Source organism: Rutilus rutilus (assembly GCF_951802725.1).
Source record: "Rutilus rutilus genome assembly, chromosome: 17".
Lineage (NCBI taxonomy): Eukaryota > Metazoa > Chordata > Actinopteri > Cypriniformes > Leuciscidae > Rutilus > Rutilus rutilus.
The window spans coordinates 20,312,472-20,336,949 of record NC_140230.1 but is presented as its reverse complement, the minus strand read 5'-3'; the positions used below and the strand labels follow the sequence as shown (position 1 = coordinate 20,336,949).

The 24,478-nt window shown below is 38.5% G+C and overlaps 1 protein-coding gene across 2 annotated transcripts in view; it reads left to right on the top strand.

Moving 5' to 3' along the window:
• Positions 1-950: 950 nt before the first annotated feature.
• cadm4 (cell adhesion molecule 4) overlaps positions 951-24,478 on the top strand; it is a 149,003-nt gene continuing 125,475 nt past the window's right edge. For both annotated transcript variants that reach the window (XM_084386004.1, XM_084386002.1), the window contains exon 1: positions 951-1,211. In XM_084386004.1, the coding sequence (XP_084242130.1) occupies positions 1,136-1,211 (76 nt within the window). In that variant the 5' untranslated portion in view covers positions 951-1,135. The remainder of the gene's footprint in view (positions 1,212-24,478) is intronic.

The following is a 24,478-nucleotide window of genomic DNA, read 5'->3' as shown; positions in this document are numbered from 1 at the left end:
CTTCATTTGGTTGGAGCGTGCTTTACAATATTCGTTGGCCATAACAATGGTTTGATATATTTTTGTTTTGTCTGTTTATTTTATTTTGTTATCTTTATTATTATTTCATTTCATTTTGTTATCTTTGTTATTTGTATTAATATTTTTTAATGTATTTAAAATTTGTTTTGAGCTTTATAACTATTCTTTACATTTTACTTTCAATGTAGGCTACTATTAATATGAAAACAATATTCCTGCATGGGCAACTCAAGTTTTCTGTATTCAAGATTTTATAGTAGCCTAGGCTAATATTAAGAAATATTAAAATTGTGACAGCTAACACCATTCTCCTCTGACTTGAAATCTTTTCAAAACCACATCGTTATTCCTCCAAATCATCACATGATGTCGCTAAATGCAAACTAGAAAATTGGCTATAAATTCATAGCGGTTTTAATTCGGCTACGCCAGTGAAGTGAGTTTGAGGATGAGGAAGATATTGAAGTCTTGCTCGGGCTAGTTTCATGCCAGTTTGGTTTCTAATGATCGTGTTGATTGTTTTCGTCGTATGTCACATAGTTGAATGATTCACATTCTAATTCCTTGTTCTGAATTGGCCCAGTCAGTGAATCTGTCATTTATCTCTGCGGAATCCACATTACACGCTAGATATTCATTAAAAAGCCCAGTGTTCCAGTAAATTCGAATTATTTATATAGGCTACAGCGGGTTCAAAACTTTATTGATCGCCACTGTAATTCATCACGTTATAAGAGCGGTTAATTGGAAGGCTGCTCATTCCAATAACTGCAGTGCTATATAGCACATCGTCTTTTTGATCAAAACAAACGGTCATTTGTCTTTTAATATTACACTTACCCCGCCCATTGGGTGTGCGCTGATCATTGTCAAATCCGATTGGTTGAAGCTGAGCCCAAGAAAAACCGGCCCTGCTACATTTCCACCTTTCATTCAGAGTATTGTATCAGATTGAGTGTGCATGTGAGTACTAGTAGGCTATGTAACACACAACGATTCCAGCAAACACTGGAGTTGAGAAAAGACATAACTCGTAGGTGAGAGCCTGCGCGCTCATGTTATTCTAATTCCTATCTAAGGAAGAGGAACTAACAGAGAGATCGGAATAACACACATGATGGCATTTTCTTCTTTTTGGAAGTATTGCGCTCCCCTTTCTCTCCTACTGCTCCTGTCTTATTCGCATACAGGTAAGAATTATTTATTCAGTCTATGAACACTTTGAAAGTTTACTTGCCAGATGTTTCACTAAAGAGAACTATTTATCCAATGCTGCCATCGCGAGACATGTAAACACATCGGCATATGCATCACCTACAAGCACATCGACTGCATTAAATGTGGTAGAAATCATGTTAGCTTCCATTTTATTGCATTTATACGAAAGTGAAATTAAAACGCTTCTTTTAAAGTTCCTGCTCCCGTTTCCCGTTTTCTGCTATTACATGTCTTGCAGGCTAATTATCGTTTCTTATTTTGGTCAGTAGTTTGCGTCACTCACCTGCACCTCTGCTGACTCCGTTTGCTCTAGTAATAAAGTGGGTTTTCTCAATAACTGCACGTACAGTAGCACACATATGTGCTTGATAATTCATTTTTAGATGCTTTTCTATGTGAAATTCTTCGTTTACGCTCGCGCGCATTATTGTTCAGATATTGTGCGCTATGCTTTGTTCTTTCATTTATCGATGTCCTTTGAGACCTCGAGCAGTGTACGTATTGCCATTGCGTCAGTCAGTAGAAAAGCGCAGATACCTTATATGTCATATGTTATAGCCGAATGCGCTGTTCGGAGGTCCCGCTCTGAGCTCCTCTGCGCAGGGGTTACTGTCCCATATCAGTCTCAAATACAAGACTGTCAGAGCAAATCCCAACACGGGCCGCGTATTTCACGCTTGCCATCGCATGATAAGTGCATCTGCTGTGTCTTGGGATTTGGATTACAAGAGCATCTTGAAGATACTAGCTGGTCGTTTAATTTCTCTCTCCTAGCTGTGCCATCTGTTTGTAAGATGAGGCTCAAATGAATAATTATTAAGCAAGAGCGAAATAAGCATGGCAAGAAAAGAAAATGCGTTTGCACTTTATGAGGTGTCTTTATCATTTGCCTAGGGCCGAATCGCATCACTTCTGATATAAAGTCTAACAGCACGATTGTGAGTCTATGACAACCATTCAATAACTTACCTTGCTGATGAAAAAAAATGCTAGTTCTGATTCGCCAACGAACATAGTTAAAAAGAGCAAGACAAACCATGCATCCACCAAGCAAAACTAAATAAATGCAGGTCTGGAATATCACTCTGCTCCAGATCCACTCCAGGTTTTCCATTTCCTGCTCACTGAGGATTCGAGAGAAACCCACTCCAAGCGATCATGGAGAAAAGTGGAAACAAAAACGCTCTGCATTTTTAAAACATAATTTTCTAGAATTCATACAAAAGCATAATACATGTTTCCATATCGATTACAACTTATAAGCTCAATAGTGTAATGCAAAGACAGTAAAGCTGGGCCAAAAAAAGGTGTTCCGAGGTGTGTGTGTTATGTGCATCATTGCTTAAATGAAAGGGTGTCTTCTCATTTGAGCCTTGGAGGTCAAGAGGGAGCTGTGGAGATGACTGTCATTAATCTCTCCTGTGACAAGAGGTAAAAGAGGAGAGAGAAAAGGGGGTTGCGGAGGGAAAGAAGGAGGGATAAATCTGATTATCACACCCCTTCATCATGTTAATCAATAGAGACTTTTGACACCAGGTTGACATATCCTGTTTCCAAACACGGAACAGTTCGTTTCTTAGAGATATATAGCAAGATGGAAAGGGAAGAGAGAAAAGGAAGCAAAAAGACGGGAAGTGTTTGAAATGATATGATCTTTGTTCCTACTGAATCAGACTGAAAAAGACAGAAATACAAAATGAAGACAACGTAAAGATGTAAACAGGATGGAAAAGTAGAAGACAGCCAGGGAAACAGATGGAGTGACAGGGATAATGGGAAGAAAGAACATTGAACCTGAAGGAAACCAGTCTATCATAGGCAGAGAGAAAGAGAGATGTAGAAACAGGAGCATAGAAAAATATAGAATTGTGTGTATGTGTGTGTGTGAAATTGCCCCTTTCCCCGGCACAAAAAATACAGAATGTACTAGGCTCAGTGACTGTGTGTGTCCCTTGGGCACAGGCTTGCAGACTCATGTTGTGTTCTCCATCTGAGCCCCTCTTTCTGTTTTTGCCACTCTCTCATTGTCCCAAGACCCCCCCCCCCCCTCTCTCACGGCATGCCCTTTTTTGCAGTGCTGTGAGACTGAGACACACACACACACACACACACACACACACACACACAATAAACGGCCACAACTGCGCCAGTTGCATTCTGCATGCTGCATTCCTCGCCCGTCCCCTCTCATCACTGGCCCTGCACGGTTAATCATCTCTGTTTGTTTATTCGATGGCAAGCAATATGAGAGTCATTCGTTTGAATCTGTTTTCATCATTTTTTGGGACTCTGTCAATGTTGCTTCTGCTGGATGGGCAAATTGCCTCCTAATTGGAAAAAAGTATAAAAATAGCAGCACAGTTTAAGAGAATTTGTATGGATTTTTCTTTTTTCTTCAAGTAAAATGCAATTACATATCGCAGTTATAATAGTTGCCTTATTATATAGTTTGGCATGATTAGTCATGTGAATAAAAGTTGAAAAACAGCCATAGTTTTAGAATTGAAGGGGTCCATAATGCAACTAAAGTGGTTTCAATATTGGCAAATAAGTACTACAAACTAAAGTCGAATTGCTAGTGGCAACAGTTTGGAAAACATTGTTGAAAATGCAACAATGAACAGCGTGTCATGACTCATGATGTTCAATTTGTGACCAAATTACTCTTATGAACTGTTTGTTTTTAATGAGTCTGTCAAAAAGATTCAGAGAACTCGCTCGAGAGTTGAATCAGACCCAGTGAATCGTTTACAGTCATTACAGAGTTTTCGGCTCCCTCACTAAACAGTGATTCATTGTTTTCAGTTATGTCTGATTGGAAATTCTTGGAGAACCATTCACCATTATTTGTAAAGTAAACTGTGTTGTGATAAATGTTATTTAAAAAAAAAAAAATTCATTGTTTGCCACAGTGAAGTCCAATACTAATGTTGACTTGACTGTAAGGAAAACTTTGGAGTAAAACTGTAATGTGGGTGACATGTTAGAGCCACAATAAAGCACAATATCTGACTTTTTATCAACTGGTTGGGCATTCATAATCTTATAAAAACAGAAGGCACAAATACAGTCTGGTAGGGATGCACCGATATGAGAATTTTGGCCGATACTATAACCAATATTTGAAAGCCGATAACCGATATATTGGCCGATAAATCTAAATCCAGACTTTTGGATTTAATTTTTGAGAGCCTGATTACTAAATCAAAAGTTTCCCCATTAAAAGCCATGTCGCAAGCACACAATTATAATGTTCTCATTATAATTTTATGTAGCCTATATGACAGCACATAACTGTACTTTCCTTTTTTGAAGTGATTCTAATCATTCAAGCAGTTCAAAAACATCATGGTGAACAGTGCGCATCTGAAGTGTCTCAGCTGAAGGAAATAATCCATTATTCTTACCGGGGCGATAACGATAACATTAAAAATGAGCATATATCGGCCAATACCAGTATGGTGGCCGATATATAGTGCATCCCTAGTCAGGATCAAATTGGAGCTAAACTGCTTCTAAAAACGGTCTTTATCGAGGCATTTTGTAAACTAAAAAAGAATTTGTCTTTTTTTTTTAGTCTGGGGCCCTATATATATGGGGCATGGAAAGTAAGTATGTCTTTTGTTTCAAATGTTTGATTTCCTTAGTCTAATTCAGATGCAAAATTGGTGTGTTTTGCAGGGTAGGTTTTATAGGATTAGCTGCACATGTAGGGCAGAAATTGGTATTTTCTCTTGACACTTTGTTCTGTAATGCTATGAGGAAGCCTTTATCTTGAGCCAAGGTTTATCCTTTGATTCCAGTGTATGGTTGTGTAATTCCCTCAGTAAAAAACATGTCGACATTTAATTACAGTGGAAGCCCTCCCACCAGTATGTTAAAAACAGACATATAGTAAAGCCTTCAGGTACACGCTTTCTATTTTTACTTTAATTTCACAGTAAACACTGAACCCAGGTTCACAGTAGACAAAAAAAGACAACATAAACATAGAGAGCTGGTGAAGAGTGTTATGTAGCTACCCGGCTTTCTCTTATCACTGTAAAAGATTACACATTTTACAGCCCAATATAAACAGATGTTTAGGGATCATACTGTTACTTAACACAGAAGATAGAAAAGCGAATAAGAGTCATAGGTGTACTGAAACTCGTGAACGCCTTCAATTTGAAGACGAAGAGATAAACACTGGGAGGAATAGACCTATTTCGAACCGTTTCAGTGGAGGGCTGGATTCATCATTGTGTTTTATGGAGTCGTTACACGGGATGGGTTTGTCGGTGGTGTGTCTCGGTAACTTTATTTCACCGTAATTATCTTCAATCTGATTTGACTGATTAGACTCTCCTTTAATTTTCTTGTTCGGTCTCATCGCCTGCCTGCGGTCACTCATATTAGACTCAATACTTTGTCTAATTTCAGAGCTTACATGCTGAAGAGGAGGTTATTGGAAGACTGTGCGGTTTTTAAATGACAGAAATGATGAATCAGACGCTTGTGGGTCAAGTTGACTACAAACGTTATTGAGCAAGGCCAAGCACACCGCTGTAATGAAGCCGAAACTCTTCCATCTCTCCCAAAAGAACATCTCGAATATTATTCTAATGAAACACTCTCAGAAAGGTGTGCCCATTATACAAGCTTATTTTTCAGGGTTATCACTCTCAAGCTGTTTCTGCGGCTCGCTTGGATTGAATTCAGGAACATTCATTGTGGGAATTTAAGTGCTTGGTCTCTGATAAGTGTGTGAATTATTGAAATGTGTCTGTTCGCACTGGACCAGATTCCGTCTGTGTCACTTGTGAGAAGGCAAAAAGCTTGCCAGACACGAGCTGTCAATAATTCAGACTTAGGTTGAACTTGTGAAGATCTAATTTTTCTTCCTCTTGTCCTGAGAGATGTCTGAGTGGCAGTGAATGTCTTTCTCAGCACTATGAATAAGACTTCAGAATAGCAATGCAATGTTTCTCAGTGTCTTTATCCCACAGCTTGAGAACCAGATAGAAATGTATCAGTCTGAAATGACCTTTTTTTCCTAATGAGTACTAAGATAAATTGAGCTTTATTAGTGTTTTGGCTAGAGATGGGTCACAATGGTTTACTCTTACTTTTTAATACCAAAGAATTATGACAATCTCCTTACGAGCGACCCCTTTCCCAAAGTAAAATAAAAAATCGACTGAAAAATGTATAGTATGAAATTTGTATGTGAGAAAAACAGGATATTATATTATATTAAAGACAGAATGAAATAACTGCCTTTTATATCGACATTTTACTAAAGCCAAAACAAATGATTAAAATATTATCTAGAAAATATATACTTTCTTTAGGGGGTTTCAAACTTCAGGGACCCCTAAGGGTCAGAAAAGTGAACGTTTTATTTAGGGCTGTCAGAGTTAAAAATGTTAATTAAATATGTTAAAGTTTATCACTTTAAACTCATTTATTGAAATCATTATATTAATTGTGATTTATTAAAAAAATTATTTATCACAAATAGCCCTATTTTTTTAACACAAAAGCATCTTCATATTTTAAATTCAATTTAAGATAAATAAAAAAGACATCATCATTTTTTACATCTAACATTACTTCAACAAAGTGGGTCGATAGATGCTGTCAGCTGAATAGAAAGAAAACCCTTCTCATATAATATTTCAAATGTTTGTTCTGGCCTTAGTATACTAAAACATATACGTTAGAGGCAATTATTTAATTTTGGAAACATGTCGTCTAACATAATACAACAATTTATTTTTTCAGCATAAAAAAAGTGTGTGTGTATATATATATATATATATATATATATATATATATACTTTTTATGCGTAAAAAATAAATTGTTGTATTATACACACACACACACAATGGGATCATATGTGTACATCCTTAGTATTAAAAGATTTAAAAACCCTTGGTTTAGAGAACCAGCTTACTAGTCAGTTTTGAAAATATGTAGATTTACTCATCTCTCACTCTGGAAATACCCCGAAATCATGAGTGCTTTCAGTTCTGCTCTCTTTACACCAAGAATATCTCTATTTGGATTTTTTTTCTAGAGAGAGACATGCGAGAGAGAGAGAGACATGAGAGAGAGAGAGAGAGAGAGAGAGAGAGAGAGAGAGAGAGAGAGAGAGAGAGAGAGAGAGAGAGAGAGAGAGAGAGAGAGAGAGAGAGAGAGAGAGAGAGGAATCAAAGACACTGCTCTGAGACATTAAAAGAGAGGTGGAGGAGAGAGAGACAGCCAGACTTAAGTGGATGTTGTGGTTGATTGCCACAGAGGTGAACATTCCTCCATATAGGGGACAGTGTTGCCATGACTTTACAAACTCTGCCCTGCGCTTGTTTAACAGCCCTCTAACCTCTGTCTTTTGTTTTGCTCCTGCTTTCATTTCTTTGCCTCATCCTTCCACCTGTTTCCAAGACTCCCGTCTAGTCTCTGTTCCATACCCACATGAGGTAAAGGTCCCAGGCTTTTGCAGCAATTACTGAGTATGAGTGGCACTAAAGCCCTCACAAGGCTTGATTAGATGAAGGGCCCATTAGAACTAAAATGGGACCCTGTTCCAGATGGAGTGTGTGTGAAAGGATAGCTTCTTGAGTCTAATGCACCGATTACATAATGTGGAGAGGGTGGAGGTATTAATGAAGCTCGAGATGAGCGCTGAGGGCTGGGGGGGAGCAGTCCTTACTTGGGACAGGAGTGTGTGACATGAGTTGGTCTGACCACTGCACATTCTCATGCAGGGAGGAAAGGACATTTTTTCACTTATTTTCTCATTAATATTGTTTTTAGATGTTTAAATATCTTCTTCAATCCCTGTTTAATATTCAGAGACACTTTTAAATAAGCTGAAAACACACTGTGGCAAAATGTCAAAACATTGCTCTGTCTGTTTAAGCATCCTGACCAGATCAATATAGCAACAATGGCTCAACCAATGGTGTTAGTTTGGGGGCGGGGCTATATGTTTGGAAAACCTGTCTGAAAGCAGTCAGTTTTATACAAAAGTGATCTGCACTAGTCTGGAAATGTTTTATAAAAATATTTATTTTTAATGTGTATTACAGCCAGAGTGATTTCATTCCGCGCACACCCGAAGAGAGCACACACAGAGAGGCACGTTTCAGACAGCGTGCAAACACCGAATTGTTTCCGTCTTCTTGCACTTGAATGGACACATTCACACGAAATGATGTCAAAATGCTCGTCTCAGATGTGTATCGTTATTTTGGATCCATACATTAGCTCTTAAAGTGACAGCAGCCTATAAATACCTGCTGCTGTTTATGTCATTTTTTTTAATTCTTTTTCTTTTTTATGTCATTAATGTTAATCAAACAACAAAAGAGAGCTTTAACGTTGATTGATCTAATGCAGTGTTATTTTACATTTAATTATTACATTTCGGTACCTGAATACTGCAGACCTTACTTACTTGCTTATTAGCATGCATATGCACAACTAGGATATTGGCTATTAATGCCTTATTCTGCATGACCTTATTCTGCATCCTACCCTACCCAATATATAAACTTTACTGCCTTACTAACTATTAATAAGCAGTAATTAGGAGTTTATTGATGCAAAAGTCAATAGTTAGAATTGGACCCTCATCTAAAGTGTGACCCAACTTGGTTATCCTGTACTTATCTATGCTTGAAATTTATGTATTTGTTCTTATTTTTTTACTGACTGGTCACTTATCTTTAATAATGTTTGCTGATCTGAAAAATTTTCAGATCCGTGACTCAAAAAATGATCTGAATGGTGAGTTTTGTAATCCGTTGCACCAATAGTTCATATCTCCTTGCATGGACTTAATTATATGGTTAAAGCACATGGACTTGCTGGAAGAGCATATTGATTACTTTTCTTTTTTTTTTAAACAGTCAATTTTGCCATTTTGTTTGGTGATGCTAGTGGCACAGAAATTACACACTTCACTTTGAATGTTTATTTTTTTAGAATGGCTAAGGGTCAGAAAAGCTGAAGTATCTTCAAAATCTTAATCTTAACCATGGGTTTCACCAAAATACAAAAGAATATATATATAATTCAATTTAGGCACTTTTACTGATAAACGCATTAAGAGGTAGGGCAGGAAATCCTGTGTAGAAGATGAAGGAAAATGATTGGGAAATGACCCAAAATACCATAGCTGGGTGTTTCTTTAACTGCGGGCACTTTTATGTCCCAGGGGTTGACTGTTATTAAAACAACAGAGTTACATTTTTTCTTTTTGTTATATGAAGGCCAACTCTCTTGGAGACATTTTACTATGCCTTCATCATTTTTTTTCTCCTTTCATGTAGAACTATACTCTCAGTATTAAAGAATGAAAATCCATTCTAAAAAATATGATTAGATTACGCATCTCAGATGATCTAAACAAAGACTTAAGCTAATATACCTGTTAGGGACAACAGTCTCAGTGAATAGTTTGAAATGGAATGTGAAGGAAACTCAAGGAAAATAGCACTTGAAAAGAATATTTTGATTGTGTGTCATTTCAATTCAAGCTCTGATTTATAATTGAAATTATTTGTGTATTGTGATTGGAATTTTCCTTATATCTTCAGGGGGGAAAAAATACAAAAGCGACAGTATTCTTCTGGGAAGTATATGTCCACTGTTGGACACTGTTTGTAGACAAATAACTAGTGAGTGTGAAAAGTGTGTTTAAAAGATTATGTTTTCTAAATGTCCACAGGGCCAGAAGTGCCCAAGGTTGAAGAAATGCTCAGTTACCATGGTACAGTTCTGTAAGGCCAGAAGAAAAGGAGGAAGAACAGGCTGAAGGGTTAAAGGAGAACAGCGTGAAGGTCTCAGCACCTACACTGCACAGTTCAATGGTGTGTGAAACAGTGGAGAATGGGAAGTTAAAGAGGCTAGTGTGCACAGCGGAGGACTCGGCTGAGGAGAGTGGAGAGCGAGAGACGGAGGGAAGAATAACAAACAACTGAGGTAGTCGAAGAATCAAGAAAGAGCAGCACATCAGAGTGGAGGTTAAGATATCCTGCCTCCAGTGAGAAGATTAAAGAAAAAGAGAGAGCAGAAAGAGGACATACTAAGTGGCAACTAGTTGTGTAGGTGACTGAAGCAAACAGCAAAAACATGGCACCTTCACAAAGTGAGAACAGATGATCAATGAGGACATTTTACTGCCGACCACCCACCCGTCTGGAGCTGAGTGGCAGGTCAGGGGTGAAGCACACACACACACACAAACAGACTCACACACACAATCACAATCACATTTCCCTCGCAGTCTTCTGCTCTCTCAGATATGCCCACTGAAGCGCTCAGCAGTGGCCTGGTAAATGAGAATTGCAGGGTTGTGCATTGTACAATTGTCAATTTGAACAGAATGATCACAAACACACCAAAGGAAATCAGTTCTTTAGTATTATTTATGTAGTAGGTTTTATTTATATTTAGAAATTAGTTTTTAATTTTACATTTCCAGGTTTCATTTAAAGGAACACTCCACCGTTTTTTGAAATAGGGCTTATTCACCTTCTTTCCTACATTTAGATAGGTGGGCAAATGCATTTTTGTCTCAGTGCATGCATTGTTTTAGTTTGACAGGGTCGGCGCTAGCTTAGCTTAGCATAATGAATGGAATCCTTTGTTGCCAGCTAGCATGTCCTGAGTAAAAGTGATATAAAAAAAAAAAAAAAAACACCTAATTACTTCTTGTGGCCTGCGTATTCACAACAAGTACAAATAGCGATGCAGATTAACACTAGGTGATTTCCTAGGCAGATATTGACTTGGGACTATATTAGGGGGAAGCACAGGCAAAGCACTGCAACTTGGGCGCAGAGATATCACGCCCAAGTAGCAGTGCTTCGCCTGTGCTTCCCCCTAATATAGTCCTTAATATATAAGTCAATATCTTCCTAGGAAATCGCCTAGTGTTAATCTGCATCGCTATTTGTACTTGTTGTGAATACGCAGGCCACAAGAAGTAATTAGGTGTTTTTTTATTATTTTTTTTATCACTTTTACTCAGGACATGCTAGCTGGCAACAAAGGATTCCATTCATTATGCTAAGCTAAGCTAGCGCCGACCCTGTCAAACTAAAACAATGCATGCACTGAGACAAAAATGCATTTGCCCACCTATCTAAATGTAGGAAAGAAAGTGAATAAGCCCTATTTCAAAAAACGGTGGAGTGTTCCTTTAAATTTTTGTTTTTACTAGCCTACTTTTGTTATCTGCTTTTGTCATTTTTACTATTATTATTTTTTATATTTTACGATTTTTACTATTTAGGTTTAACTTATTTCAGTTAGTTTCCAGGGCAGCATTTCTATCTATCCATCCATCCATCCATCCATCCATCCATCCATACCTTCAAACTTCAAAGCTTTTTCAACATTTTCAAAACTTTAAAACAAGGTTTTGTCAAGGCAAACAAACTTTGCTTTTCTAGTTAGCAAGTTACAGTCAATACAAATTGTATGTCTATACCTTACATTCAGATTCAAATAGCAACGCTGCATTTGTGTTTGCTGCCTCAATTCAAATTATGAAATTGAAAAGCCGAGAATTACTGCTTGAATATAAATAGAGGACCTGACTGAAAACCTGCAGTTAACTGGGAAGGAACGGCACATTATCGAGGTTTGATTGCTTTCCTTTAAACTCTCAAAAAGCGATCTGCACTACTGCGGGTCAAGGGCCACACGGAGGGGAACATATACATGGTCAGGTATCCCTCACAGAAAATACCAAACACTAAATGATAGATGCTCTCAGCGATAATGATTACCTGGAGATTACTTTGAAAACAAATTGAGGTGATGTGAGATGCGGGATTGAGAAGCACTTCAAACGTGGATCAGAGCCAGAGAGTACAGCAGCATCAGCACAATGCTGTCCCCCTTCCAACCCTATAACAATGAATTCAGGCTTGGAAGTGAACCTTTGATCTTGGATAATTAGTAGGCGGTAAATAAATCTTCATTAGCTGTAATGAATTACACCACAAAACAAAAAAAAACATCAAAGTTGCTGGTAATTCCACAATTAAAGTCTCAATGTATGCATCGAGGACAAGGGCAGCACTTGCGGGTACGTGCTTTCGGTGTTGTTTAGACTCTGTATAGTAAAAAACACAGTATAGCAAGCACGAGGTCATCTTGTTGTTGTTGTTCTGGTGATGCGGAGAGTTTGTCCTTCCAGGGCTGGCAGGCAGAATTGGCCCGAGGCTCCAATAGCAGGAGATTACTTACTCTAACAATGGATTACGTTTCCGAGATTGTCTCAGTTCGAGGGGCGTGCGTGAGGTGCTGAGACATCCCGGGCTTGTGACCTTGACCATGGATGATTGCGGGAACTCAGCTCCAGGGAGCTCTTAGCGAGAATAGGAAAATGCATAATAAGACAGGAAGGGTTTTAGTATGAATGAATGCAGGCATGACTGTGGTTGTGCAGGAGATTTGGAAGTCTTGTTTCTTGCACCCCTCAGACCAAACCTGGAGGGCTCGACAATCTCGCAACTCATCTGAAAAAGAAATAATGTTATCATCTCTCGCACACACGGGTGGGATGACTCACGTCCCTCTCTGCCTCGCCGGCAAATCGCATTGCTGTGCAAGCTGTTATATTAACAGTAATTTCTGATGCAAACACACAAATGTGCGTGATTCACTTTTTGAGGTGAATATCAGCTTTTAGCGCCCCGGGGAAGAGTGGAATCCTTCAGTATACCGCTTTAATTACCCATGATTCTCCTTTACCTTATCTTTGTTCAACTAATGAAGCTCAGAGGAACACAACTGGCTGCTACAGGAAATTGTGTAATTAAAAAAAGATTGCCTATATTGTGGAAGATGGATGGCAGCGGAAGACTCTCAGAGTGACTTTTATGTGCATACATGGATATTAAGACAGTTGGAGTTAACATAATCGGTTGGTCTGGTTGTAGATGCAGGCAGGTGGTTGCTTAAGGGTTAAAGGGATACTCCACTTTTTTTGGAAATAGGCTCATTTTACAACTCCCCCAGAGTTAAACAGTTGAGTTTTACCGTTTTCGAATCCATTCAGCCGATCTCCGGGTCTGGCGGTACCACTTTTAGCATAGCTTAGCACAGATCATTGAATCGGATCATTACTCAAAAAAATGACCAAAGAGTTTTGATATTTTTCCTATTTAAAACTTAGCAGCGCAGAGCCTGAAAATAGGTCTAATAGGTTAGACAAACTTAGTCCCGGTCACGTTGGAAGTTACCGAGCTGGGGACTATTTTCAGGCGCTGCGTCATATCATTACGCCTGCTGGACTCATGGTACGGCAGCAAAGTTTCTTGATTATTACGCAGGAATGAGAGTATAGTTCCTAGCCATATCAGCCTAGAAAATCACAACTTTACATTTTCCGTCGGTCTTAGTACACGATGTAACTACAGAAGAGTCAAGTTTTAAATAGGAAAAATATCGAAACTCTTTGGTCATTTTTTTGAGAGAGATGCTAATGGCCCTGTCCGATTCAATGATCTGTGCTAAGCTATGCTAAAAGTGGTACCGCCATACCCGGAGATCGGCTGAATGGATTCGAAAACGGTAAAACTCAACTGTTTAACTCTGGGGGAGTTGTAAAATGAGCCTATTTCCAAAAAAAGTGGAGTATCCCTTTAAAGAAGTTTACCCAGAAATGACAATGTTGTCATCTTTTATAGACTCTCATGTCAATCCAAACCTGTATGATTTTGTATCTTCTGTGGAAAACAAAAGAAGACATTTTGATTTTGAGTTTTTCACAATAAAAATCAGTGGGGTCCGAAACAAAACTGGATTCCATTGTCATTCTGTGGACTAAAAAACACAGACAAAATATCATCTTTTATGTTCCACAGAAGAAAGTCTTACAAGTTTGGAATGACATGAGGGTGAGAAAATGATGACAGATTTTAACTATCCTTTGAAGAAAGACCTTATTTTCAGGAAAATATCTCTTAGCTTGCTGGAAATGGCTGTTTAAAAAATTGTCCTGGAGGTAAACTCGGGCTGCAGATCTGACACCCGTATGGATTTTTTTCACATTAAGCTTTTCAACAACATTCGTTCCCCTCCTCTCTCTCTCACTCTCTGTTCGCTTCTGACCTCTCCTGCTTTATTCGTAACACACCGGCTCTATACATACAGTAGATATTCCTCCTGGTAGGTTATGCTGTGGTGTCTGTGATGTAGGGGAAAGTGATTTTCATGGCAGTGGCCGTGGGCTATATTTTGTAAGGGAAGTTGTGTGTGTGTTCGCCAGGTGCTCTGTTGCAGGGCACTCAGTCCTGGTGTCCAGATTTGATGCTTGTGGCGGTTTTGTGCTAATTTACATACAGAGAGTCTGTTGTGATTTTATTCCCACCTCCGGCAGACTCACCACCCCCTTTTAGTCCCTCTTGTATTTTTTTAGGAGTGCAACTAACAGTGTTTTTTTTGATAACCGATTAATCCGTGAATCATTTCTTAGGTTAATCATATTAATTATGCAGATATGCTTTGATTTAATCACTTAATCAGATGTCTCTTACTAAATTCTCTTCAAATTTATGAAGGAGGTCGACTGTTCTGCAGGAACATCCAATGATTTCACATCAAATCTACCATTACTTTGGTTGCATATAGGATTTCACCTTTCAGTTATGGTGGATTTAAAACCTAAATAAAATTTGTATCAAAATGAATGCGCTCAGTTTGATTGACATGCGTGCACACACTCTATGAAGTATTTCATGGTCAAACGACGACTGCAACATTTTGTTCACTTTCTGTTAGGAAGGGCTGCGAAATGAAATGTTTGCATTATAAAAAATTGAATGATTTGATATTATGTCCTGATGAAAATCCACTTGAACAGCTCATTTGTAATCAAAATAACAAAGCGCTGATTACTGTTGTAGATTTTTCCCTAAACCTAACTAACTGGGTCATCTCCAATCGACGTTCCCTGGGTCGTCTCCAATCGACGTTCCCTATATAGTCTACCTGGGTCGTCTCCAATCGACGTTCCCTAACGTCTCCTATCGACGTTTAATATATAGTCTACCTAACTTACTTGCTTCCCTAACTAACTTTCCTCCTGAGCAGGAATAATCGACAAACAGACTTTAACAAATGTCCTTTAAATGATTTAATCACGGCCGGAGGATCTCTCGAGCAGTTCTCAGAGGATCTCCCCCAAGAAGAAGCAAGGCCGGAGGATCTCAGACAAATTCCATTGAGAATCCCACCAGCTAAAAGAATACAACAGTTTTTATAGAATAAGGAGGTATGGCAAAAATGTCATGCTGCATTACATAATTTCCCCACAATTTGATTGGTTTTCATAGACAAACCCTTCTGTTACCAGGTAAAGCAAACTTTGTTTTAATGATTACTTCATTGTTAATCACAAGGTTCAAATGTAGTCATCTGTCTAGTTTAAATTCCCATATTTGTTATTTTTACACTCAAAAGTACAAAGTACAACCAAAGTAAAAGGGGTATGGCAACACAACATACAACATTCAAAAACACAGGACAGAACGTTTTAGTACATTGTGTTCCAAAGTGTTAGCATGTTAGGCCTAAAAAGAGAAATAAGGTTAGATGTTAGAAACATGGTTAGTTTAATATACAGTTTACTATTTTATCTATTAAAAATCCACCACATTACATAGTCATTCATTTTTACTATAAATCCAAACCTGTATGACTTTCTTTCTTTTGTATAACATAAAAGAGGATACTCTAAACAATGCTGTTAATTAAGCACTTTCAGTTCCCATTGAATGCCATTGTATGGCCACAAAATATAATGGAAGTCAATAAGAACCAAAACTATTTGGTTACCCACATCTTTAAAATATTTTATATTGTGTTCCACAGAAAAAAAGAAAGTAATGCAGGTTTGGAAGAAAAAAAGAGTGAGTAAATTATGACAGAATTTACAGTTTTGGCTGAACTATTCCTTTAAATACTGGTGAAAATGTGGCATTATCAGGTGCTTCTTTAAGCAGTTTGGGTGAAGTTTGGCAGCTTATTCACCAGAGGTTTTAGAGAGGGACTTTCTGAGTTGTGAAGAAATAATGTGGTGTCACTCATTCAGTGACCTTTAGCTCGCGGGAGGAAGCATAAACTTGTATAGTGTATTGAGGTAGGGAGGTGCTGTTCTGTAATACTTCATATTGTACAATGTAGCCTACTACTACACTAAAACCTCTCTAAACTTTCATTTTCTTGCAGATTCACTTACCAGGTGGTCCCTAAATGGCCAGTCCATCCCTGGTTGGAGCCCTAATTTCTTTGCTTAATAGTCTCCCTCTTTGGCTCTTTCTTTAAATTCCCTTGTTTCTATCTTGGTCTGCTGAAGTGTGCACTTTGGATCTGTACTGTACTGCATTTTTCTTATAGCAGATCTTTCTCACGTTTGTGTTTCAGCCCACCCAAATTTTCTGTTCCCCCTCATTTCCCCTTCCGCTCACCCTTCATACTTTCCCTCAATCACTCCCTCCACCACTGAAGCTCTTTCACTTTCAGAAGTTTCACCTTTCCTCTCTACTCACCCTTCTGTTGTCTGTCGTTCTCTTTGAATTTAAAGTCATCGCTCATTTTGGGTGACATCCAGCGGGAGCTTTTCAGTACAGCAATGGGGCGTTTAAAACTATTTACTGGCATCAATTTTTAATTTTCTCATCTCTCTGCATTATTGTCATGCTGAGGAATGTAAAGCGGACACCTCTCTCTCTCTCTCTCTTTTCCCTTCTCTTTTCCCTCAATTTCCTTCTTTTCCCTCAAGCCCAGTTTATCTCTTTATCCATTATACATTGCTCTTTATGTCTCTCTGCCAAGCAATATAGCATAAGGTTTATGTGCATATCAGGGAATAGCAGGGGACTGACTGGGTTTGTATGAGTGCGCGTGTGCGCAATATGCACTTGGGGACACTAGCGGTCATTGGATCAGAAGTGTGCAGTTCTCACACACACACACACACACACACACACACACACACACACACACACACACACACACACACACACACACACACACACACACACACACACACACACGCATTATTGTGCTTGTGTCATTATTATGCAGAATGCATTTCCCAGCATGGCCTGGTCACTTGCATTTACAAACACACACACACACACACACACACACACACATACACACACACGCACACGCACACACACAGACATTGCAGTATTTTTTGTTATTAATCTATAGCCGTTTTTGTGCATTTTTTATTAATAAACTAAATGTCTTTAGGCTATACTGTTTTCACAACAAAAAACATAATAGCCTATTTACTTTTCACCATGGTTGTGAGGGGGAAAGTGATGTTTTACCTGTGGACCAAATACTATGGAAGACTACTATTGCAAAACGCTAAACACAGTTCTCTACATTAGACATCATTCAAAACAAATTTAAAAAAAAAAAAAAAAAAAAACTGCCATTTAAATGGCACATTAATTTACCGATTACCTACACACAATGATCATGTGTGAAACCACTAATAATTTAGACATCAGAACTTAAATTTACATTTATTTTGTAAATACTGAATATGCATACAAGTCAAGTCATCTTTATTTCTATAGTGCTTTATATAATACAGATTGTTTCACAGCAGCTTCACAATAGAAACAAATTTAAATTCTGCTGTAAAGCAGTTCTAACAAGCCAATAGTTTTATTATACAGCTCGAATCAGTTCAGTTCAATAACTGTAAAGTTCATCAATTGTGCACACATACTGTAAATACAGTGTATTTGTGCACATAGGCCTACATGTACATGTGAGTGCACTGACAAACTCCTTTGCACTAAATTGAACAAGCATAAGACACAAGATAGTAATTCACACCCTCATTTCCAACACAGAACGCTATTAAGGACAATACATCATTTGAGATGTGGAAATTTTAATTACATTCAAAAGTTCTCCTGCTGTGCATATATTTCGCATTTGGACATTGTAAGTAGTCAAATTAAATAAACTAGGGAGAGTATGAAAAGTGTATTTTAAGACAGATTACTTTCTAAAAGTCCACAAGGCCAGAAGTGCTCATAGTTGAAGAACACTCTTACACAACTGCCATTGTGTTGGACATGAAGCACCATGGGATGAATATATTAAATATATTTGCATCTTGCCAAGGAATCATTTGGAACTGCAGTTTGACACGAATTCTCCAGAAGATTTCTCAACAGATTTATTTATATGCATTTGAGCAGTTCAGTCGTGTTATGCACCATCTAACAAAGCAAAAAAAAAAAAAGTAGTTAATTTATATGTATATATGTCACAAGGATCTCTATGAGAGGATAAAAAGAAGTAAATAAACCATAGTCCTCCTGTGAAACAGGCTTCAGTCTGGAAATAAAAGGGCTAGCTGAGCCCTCATCCACTCGTAAAATATATCCCAACTGAGCTGTACCATCCAGACTTTCTGCCAACTATACAGCTGCGGCGGGAACGATGACAAGCATACGCATACAAATGCACTCACACACACTTACTTAGGTACTCTGAGCAGGCTCGGACTAGCTGGCGCACACTCTAATTTTCAGGAAAGGAGTGGACAGAGTGACCTAAGCTAACCCAGAGTTACATTTTACATGTCTACACTAAAGGACACGGGGGTCTAGTGAAGGAATGCTGGCAGTGGATTCGACTCCCTATTGTTTTATAATGTTTTATGGAGTCATCTGCTAGTTTAAATTAGCTAGCTCTCATACAAAAACATATACTCAAAACTCCCATGTGGTATGTTACGCTAATAAAGTCCGAGAGGCCTGAAGTTTAAGAACATCACACACTCCCACGGTTCACATGCTGTTCGCACACACACACACACACACACACACACTGTTATGCTGTCACACTGTGGGATATGGTAAGTCTTGGCTCCGCTGGGAGGTTAAACAGCAGCTGGAGGGGCATTTGTCCTTCACTCTCACTCCCACTCCTTCTTTCATCCCTCCATCTTTAATTCAGCATCCCGACCCCCAAGCCCCAGCATCCACCTCTGCTCTCCACCATTTGTTTGTTCTCAAGTAGACCCAGCATCCCTCTCTCTCCCTGTCTAGGGGCTAAATCGCATCCTTTTATACTTCACCACCCCCTTTCAGATGAGAAAGTTGGCAGAAACCGAAAAACAGAAAGAAGATGTGAGTGTGCATGTGCGTGTGAATGAGGATCCAAAAAGAAAGCTGTGAAAGCAGGCGGAAACACACGTCTTTTGGCTTTGAATTAATCCCGTTGATTATACTGCCGAAATCTGGGTTGTGACACAGTTGTTATTGCTTTACGATATTAATAAAAGAGTGAGATGAAGAAACGAGGCGGAAGGGAGGGGGGCGGGAGGAAAGATGGAGGAAAAGAATCAATGCAGAGGCTCGCAAGGTAATTAAAAGCAGCAATGGACAGGCCTTGAAAGCCATTATTAGTAGCTCTTGGTAAAATTACTATGATTACATAAACAGCTCCACCAACACAGGCTTTTGTGTATAGGCAATAATTGCCCCTGCAATGGATTCAGATTCTTAACAATGTTGTTTTTCGTGATAGATGGGAAACAAAGCGAAGGGAGGAAGGCAAAGGCCAACACTCCTCGATGCCCCAGACGTCAATATAAGAATTAATCGCTTAATCGCTATCCACAGAGCAAATGTACTTTCATGTTCTCAATTACCTGTTGTGGACTAATGTGCTTTATTCATCATGAAGATCAGCTTCTTGGAGCTGCAGTGTAGTGGTTAGCATACAGGACACACTGAGATTCAAACTAGTTTGAGTTGATATCATGATATGGTGATGGCTTTACTCATGAATATTAATTTGATGATCGTACTGTGTGTTAATTAATAGCAGGATTCTGACATTATTAAAGATGTTGTTCAAATATTTTTGAACGTTTTCAAAAGTTTTGTAAGCAGGCATGTCCTTACATACATTAATATGTATTGATCTTGACTTTAGGTTCAATGGAGCATCTATTGAACACCAAATTACTATTAAAAATATAATGTACAAAAATATTTAAACAATTATTCAATTCAATATCCTGTGATTTTTTTATCAGTTTAAGTGTATGTCATCTACTAAACACTATACATTTTCCTCTCCAGACAAGCGTGATAAAATGAAAGACATTTTGTATGTCAGCTTATGCTTGGATCAGATGTCCTTTTTCATTCTTAATGTGGGGCAAAAAGTTTCGTTTTAAGCTGTTTTATATCATATTAAAATGCTAATGAGAGTAACATAAGTTAAAGCCCAATGTCATTTTTTCTCATCATTTCCCATCATTAACTTCTTTTTTTATAACAGCTCAAGCAGTAGAGCATGGCACTAGCAACACCAAGGTCATGGGGTCGATTCCCCAGGGAAAGCAAGAACTGATAAAATGTATACTTTGAATGCACTTTAAGTTGCTTTGGATAAAAGCGTCTGCCAAATACATTAATGCAAATGTTTCTTTTAGTAACAGAGATGCAATCAGAGCTGAAGGTTAGATCTCAGTTGATGTTGTGTATCTCTACAGAATGTATAAGCATGTCAAGGCTACACCACCGCTTTTCATTTTCCACATCCTAGAAAAGTCTCAGAAGTAATACACTGTTTGTGAAAATGAAGGTCTTTGCATTATATATCAATATGCATTTAATTAAGGGTAAAAGACACATTTCAAGCAAAACGTCATACAATATTTTTAAATACACAATTTATGGTTGTCAAATGTTAGCATAACATGTTTATCTCACATGTGATGTACTCCACATGTGGTAACTCTTCTACGATACCTGACTTATGCATCCACTAAAAATCATCTTGACACCAGGTCATAGGTCACTCGTCCACCGGAAAAAGACTTGCGTGCGGCCCTTACTGGAAGCCATGCAGTGATCATAGTTTGTAAAGGTATAAAAATGAATATTTTTCTTACAAAAACGCATTGCTTCTCTTCAGAAGGCCTTTATTAACACACTGGAGCCGGATTACTTTTATGATTGATGGATGCGCTTTGTTTGGCCTTTAAAATCTAAGGTACAGTTCACTACCATTATAAAGCTTGGAAGAGCCAGGATATTTTTTCATAATAACTCTGATTGTGTTTGGCTGAAAGAAGAAAGACATATACAGGATGGCTTGAGGCTGAGTAAATTATGGGATAATTTTCTTTTTCTTGTGAACTAACCCTTCAATCTACAGATGGACTTCTGAAAGTGCCATATAGTGCATCTGCAGAAGCACAAATTTGACTCCAGAGTGCATCATTTCCCAATCCCATATGTCTTTTTTCACTGTTCTGTCTAAACAAGGCTTAAAAAGATTATGACAAGACAATGAAGATATCTTAACGAGACAACCTGAAAAATAGGCCAAAATACATCAGCACACTCTCTGTATTACTCCATGAGAGTGAGTCATCAGCACTTCCTGTTCCTGTCTGATCTACACACACCCTAATGCAAATACTTACTCATTGGCACTCCTACATAAGCACTTCAAATGGTTGAAGCGCGGCACAAGCACACACACACCCCGGCGCTTCCTCCGCCGTCCTCGTTAAGTAAAACAGAGAGGCTAATGCATTTGGATTTGGCACTGTGCAAATTCATCGCAGCTCCTCAGACATGACCCACTTTATCTGAAGTGGAGCCACATCCGTTATGCTGAGAATCTATCACCATTAGAGCTCAGCTCTCCAGTCCCACTGCCTAGTGGTGTTAAAGAGACCCACATACACAAATGCACATGCTGTGTTCCGGCCCAGAGGGCGGCAATCATGTTCCTCCGCAGGGGATGGAGAAGTGACAAAGAGAGGGACACAGATGTGCATCTATCCGGAAGAGCATGTGTGTGTGTTTGCGCACGTTCATGCCAGCTACTGCATCAGGGGATTGAGGTTCTCTTGATAAATGGAGGATGTACTGAAATACTGTGTGCAAAAAGTAGTTTGTTTAAATGAAGAGCTTCTGTATGAGCAGCGGAAGTGGTTTATCCCGGTTCTGTGTGTATGTTTAGGACTATGCGGCGGATTATGTATATGAAAAGACAGTATAAACAGATTTAGGAGATGGAAAAACATGAGTGGAAGATCAGACGAGGAGAGAGATTTAGGATGAAGGAAACTGAGAAAAGAGAGGGGAAGTTAAAAATGACTTGCTGTGAGCAGAGGATAGGTACTTTGCCACATATTAAAATATCTCCTGACTGTGTAGTAATTACAGATAAAGAGAAATAGAAAGGAAAAGAGTGAAGGAGACATCCAGAGGGAATGGGTGTCGGAGGACATGTGAGTATTTTCTAAAAAATGGGGTGGCAGTGGAAATAAAAAAGATCATTTAGATATAAAGCCAGGGGTTTGTGAGAAAATGAAGAGGTAGGGGTAACAGCAGGCAGGAGATGTAGCCTATATATAGAAAAGAAAGCAGAGAGAAAGGGAAGAGAGGAATAGATTAATGAGGTGAAATCCAGGTGGTAATATCAGCATTACAGGTAATTCTGGAGGTAAGAGAGATTATCAAACTAATAATGATTCTTTATTATAAAAGCTGCATTGTCTGGACAGCCATGGTGCTATCTTTTTGGTGCGCTGATTTACTAAGTCGATTTCAGTATGTGTTTAATAAATGTCACAAGCTCCACTAAAGGTTAACTGATAAAAACTCGGCTGAAATTGAAGATTATGCCTCAGCCTGCCTGAAAAACATTTTCCTTGACAGTTTTTCGGCAATTAAATCGTGCTGTATTTTCTGCCAGCTCTTTAGAATCTGAGTTCGATTCACAATCGAATCTCTATTTTGATTCGGTTCTTTTCAGCGCGTCGCTTCATTAGCGAACTGTCTGAATCGGTTCGTGGTTCATTCTGAGTGATTCGTACAGCTCCATCGCGCTCTGACTCGTTTGGAGCGCCGGATTAATGAGTATTTACTTGCAATTGATTAAATCAAACCCGCAAAAGCGCCCTGTCGTTTCTTAGCGAAGAAGAAGTCTTTGTTGAGTTCGACAACACCTGCACGAGCGGCTTGTCGACGACTCTGCACAGGTAAATGAACTGAGTGTCAAAGCACACAAATATTAGGCCTAAATGTGTACCATTACAATTTTGACAGGTTCCTATCATGGCGCGTGAATAGGCCTACACTGGTTGCTTTTATGGTAGCCTATTCAGGGGCAGACTTATGAATTTGGGGGCCCTAGAAAATTCCAAATAGTTTGTAACCCTTGCTGTTGCATAGTTTGGAGTTCATTTACCCCTTCACAACTTGTCTATTGAATTGTGTTGTGCAAATTCAGCAATTAATTAGTCAGCCTGATGTTGTTCAAAAGCCGTATTACCTTATTTTTTAGATTACAAAAGAAGACATAGGCTAAATATCATGTCTGCACTTGTCCATTTAATAACAGTAAATGTGGCCTTCTTCAATCTTTACAAAAAACAGACACAGGATTTAAACCCTATGCAACTCGCTCCTTAATCCAAGTGTATCCATATTCCGTATGCGAATGCATATGGTAGGGTTTGGCGAGAAACAAATCGAAAATGTTAAAGTCCCCATATAGTCAATAATTGTATCCCTTAAAATGTATCTTTGATCACCAAAATGACATATTAAATGTTTGTTTTTTTCCTGTGAAAAAAATGTCTTCATGCCTTAAAATGGCTTGAATATAATTCTGCGCCCTTGCTTCATTTAGTAGACACGGATCAATGAATATGTAAATTAGCCCCGCCTCCACTCACTCACACCAGCTCAGAGATCCACTCGGTCAACTTTACATTAGTAAATGCTGCACAATGACAAGCGCAAAATACTGGTTTAATCCAGGCATGTTTGAACCTGAAACTGATTCATAAGAAGTTGAAGAGTGAATTATGCGTTTTATGTATCGCTCTTTACAACGTCAGACACATAATGGTAATTAATATGATTAGCCTTTTGTTGCTAATGTTACACAAACCATGTTCCCATTCAGACAGCAGCAACTTTGAACAACTTAGAACGTGGAGAAAGGCATATATTTAATTATAACGTCGTAATATACATCATATACATAATTCACCCGCTATATTGCTAAATGTACACAATCTTTCATATTAACGGAAAAATATACTGGGATAACCTGGCTTCTCTTGAAACTCCCTTGCTTTGCAGCATAGTTAATGATATGCTAATGCCAGCCCGCACGTTGAAGTGATTGGTTACAAGGTAGTTTGTGATGTAA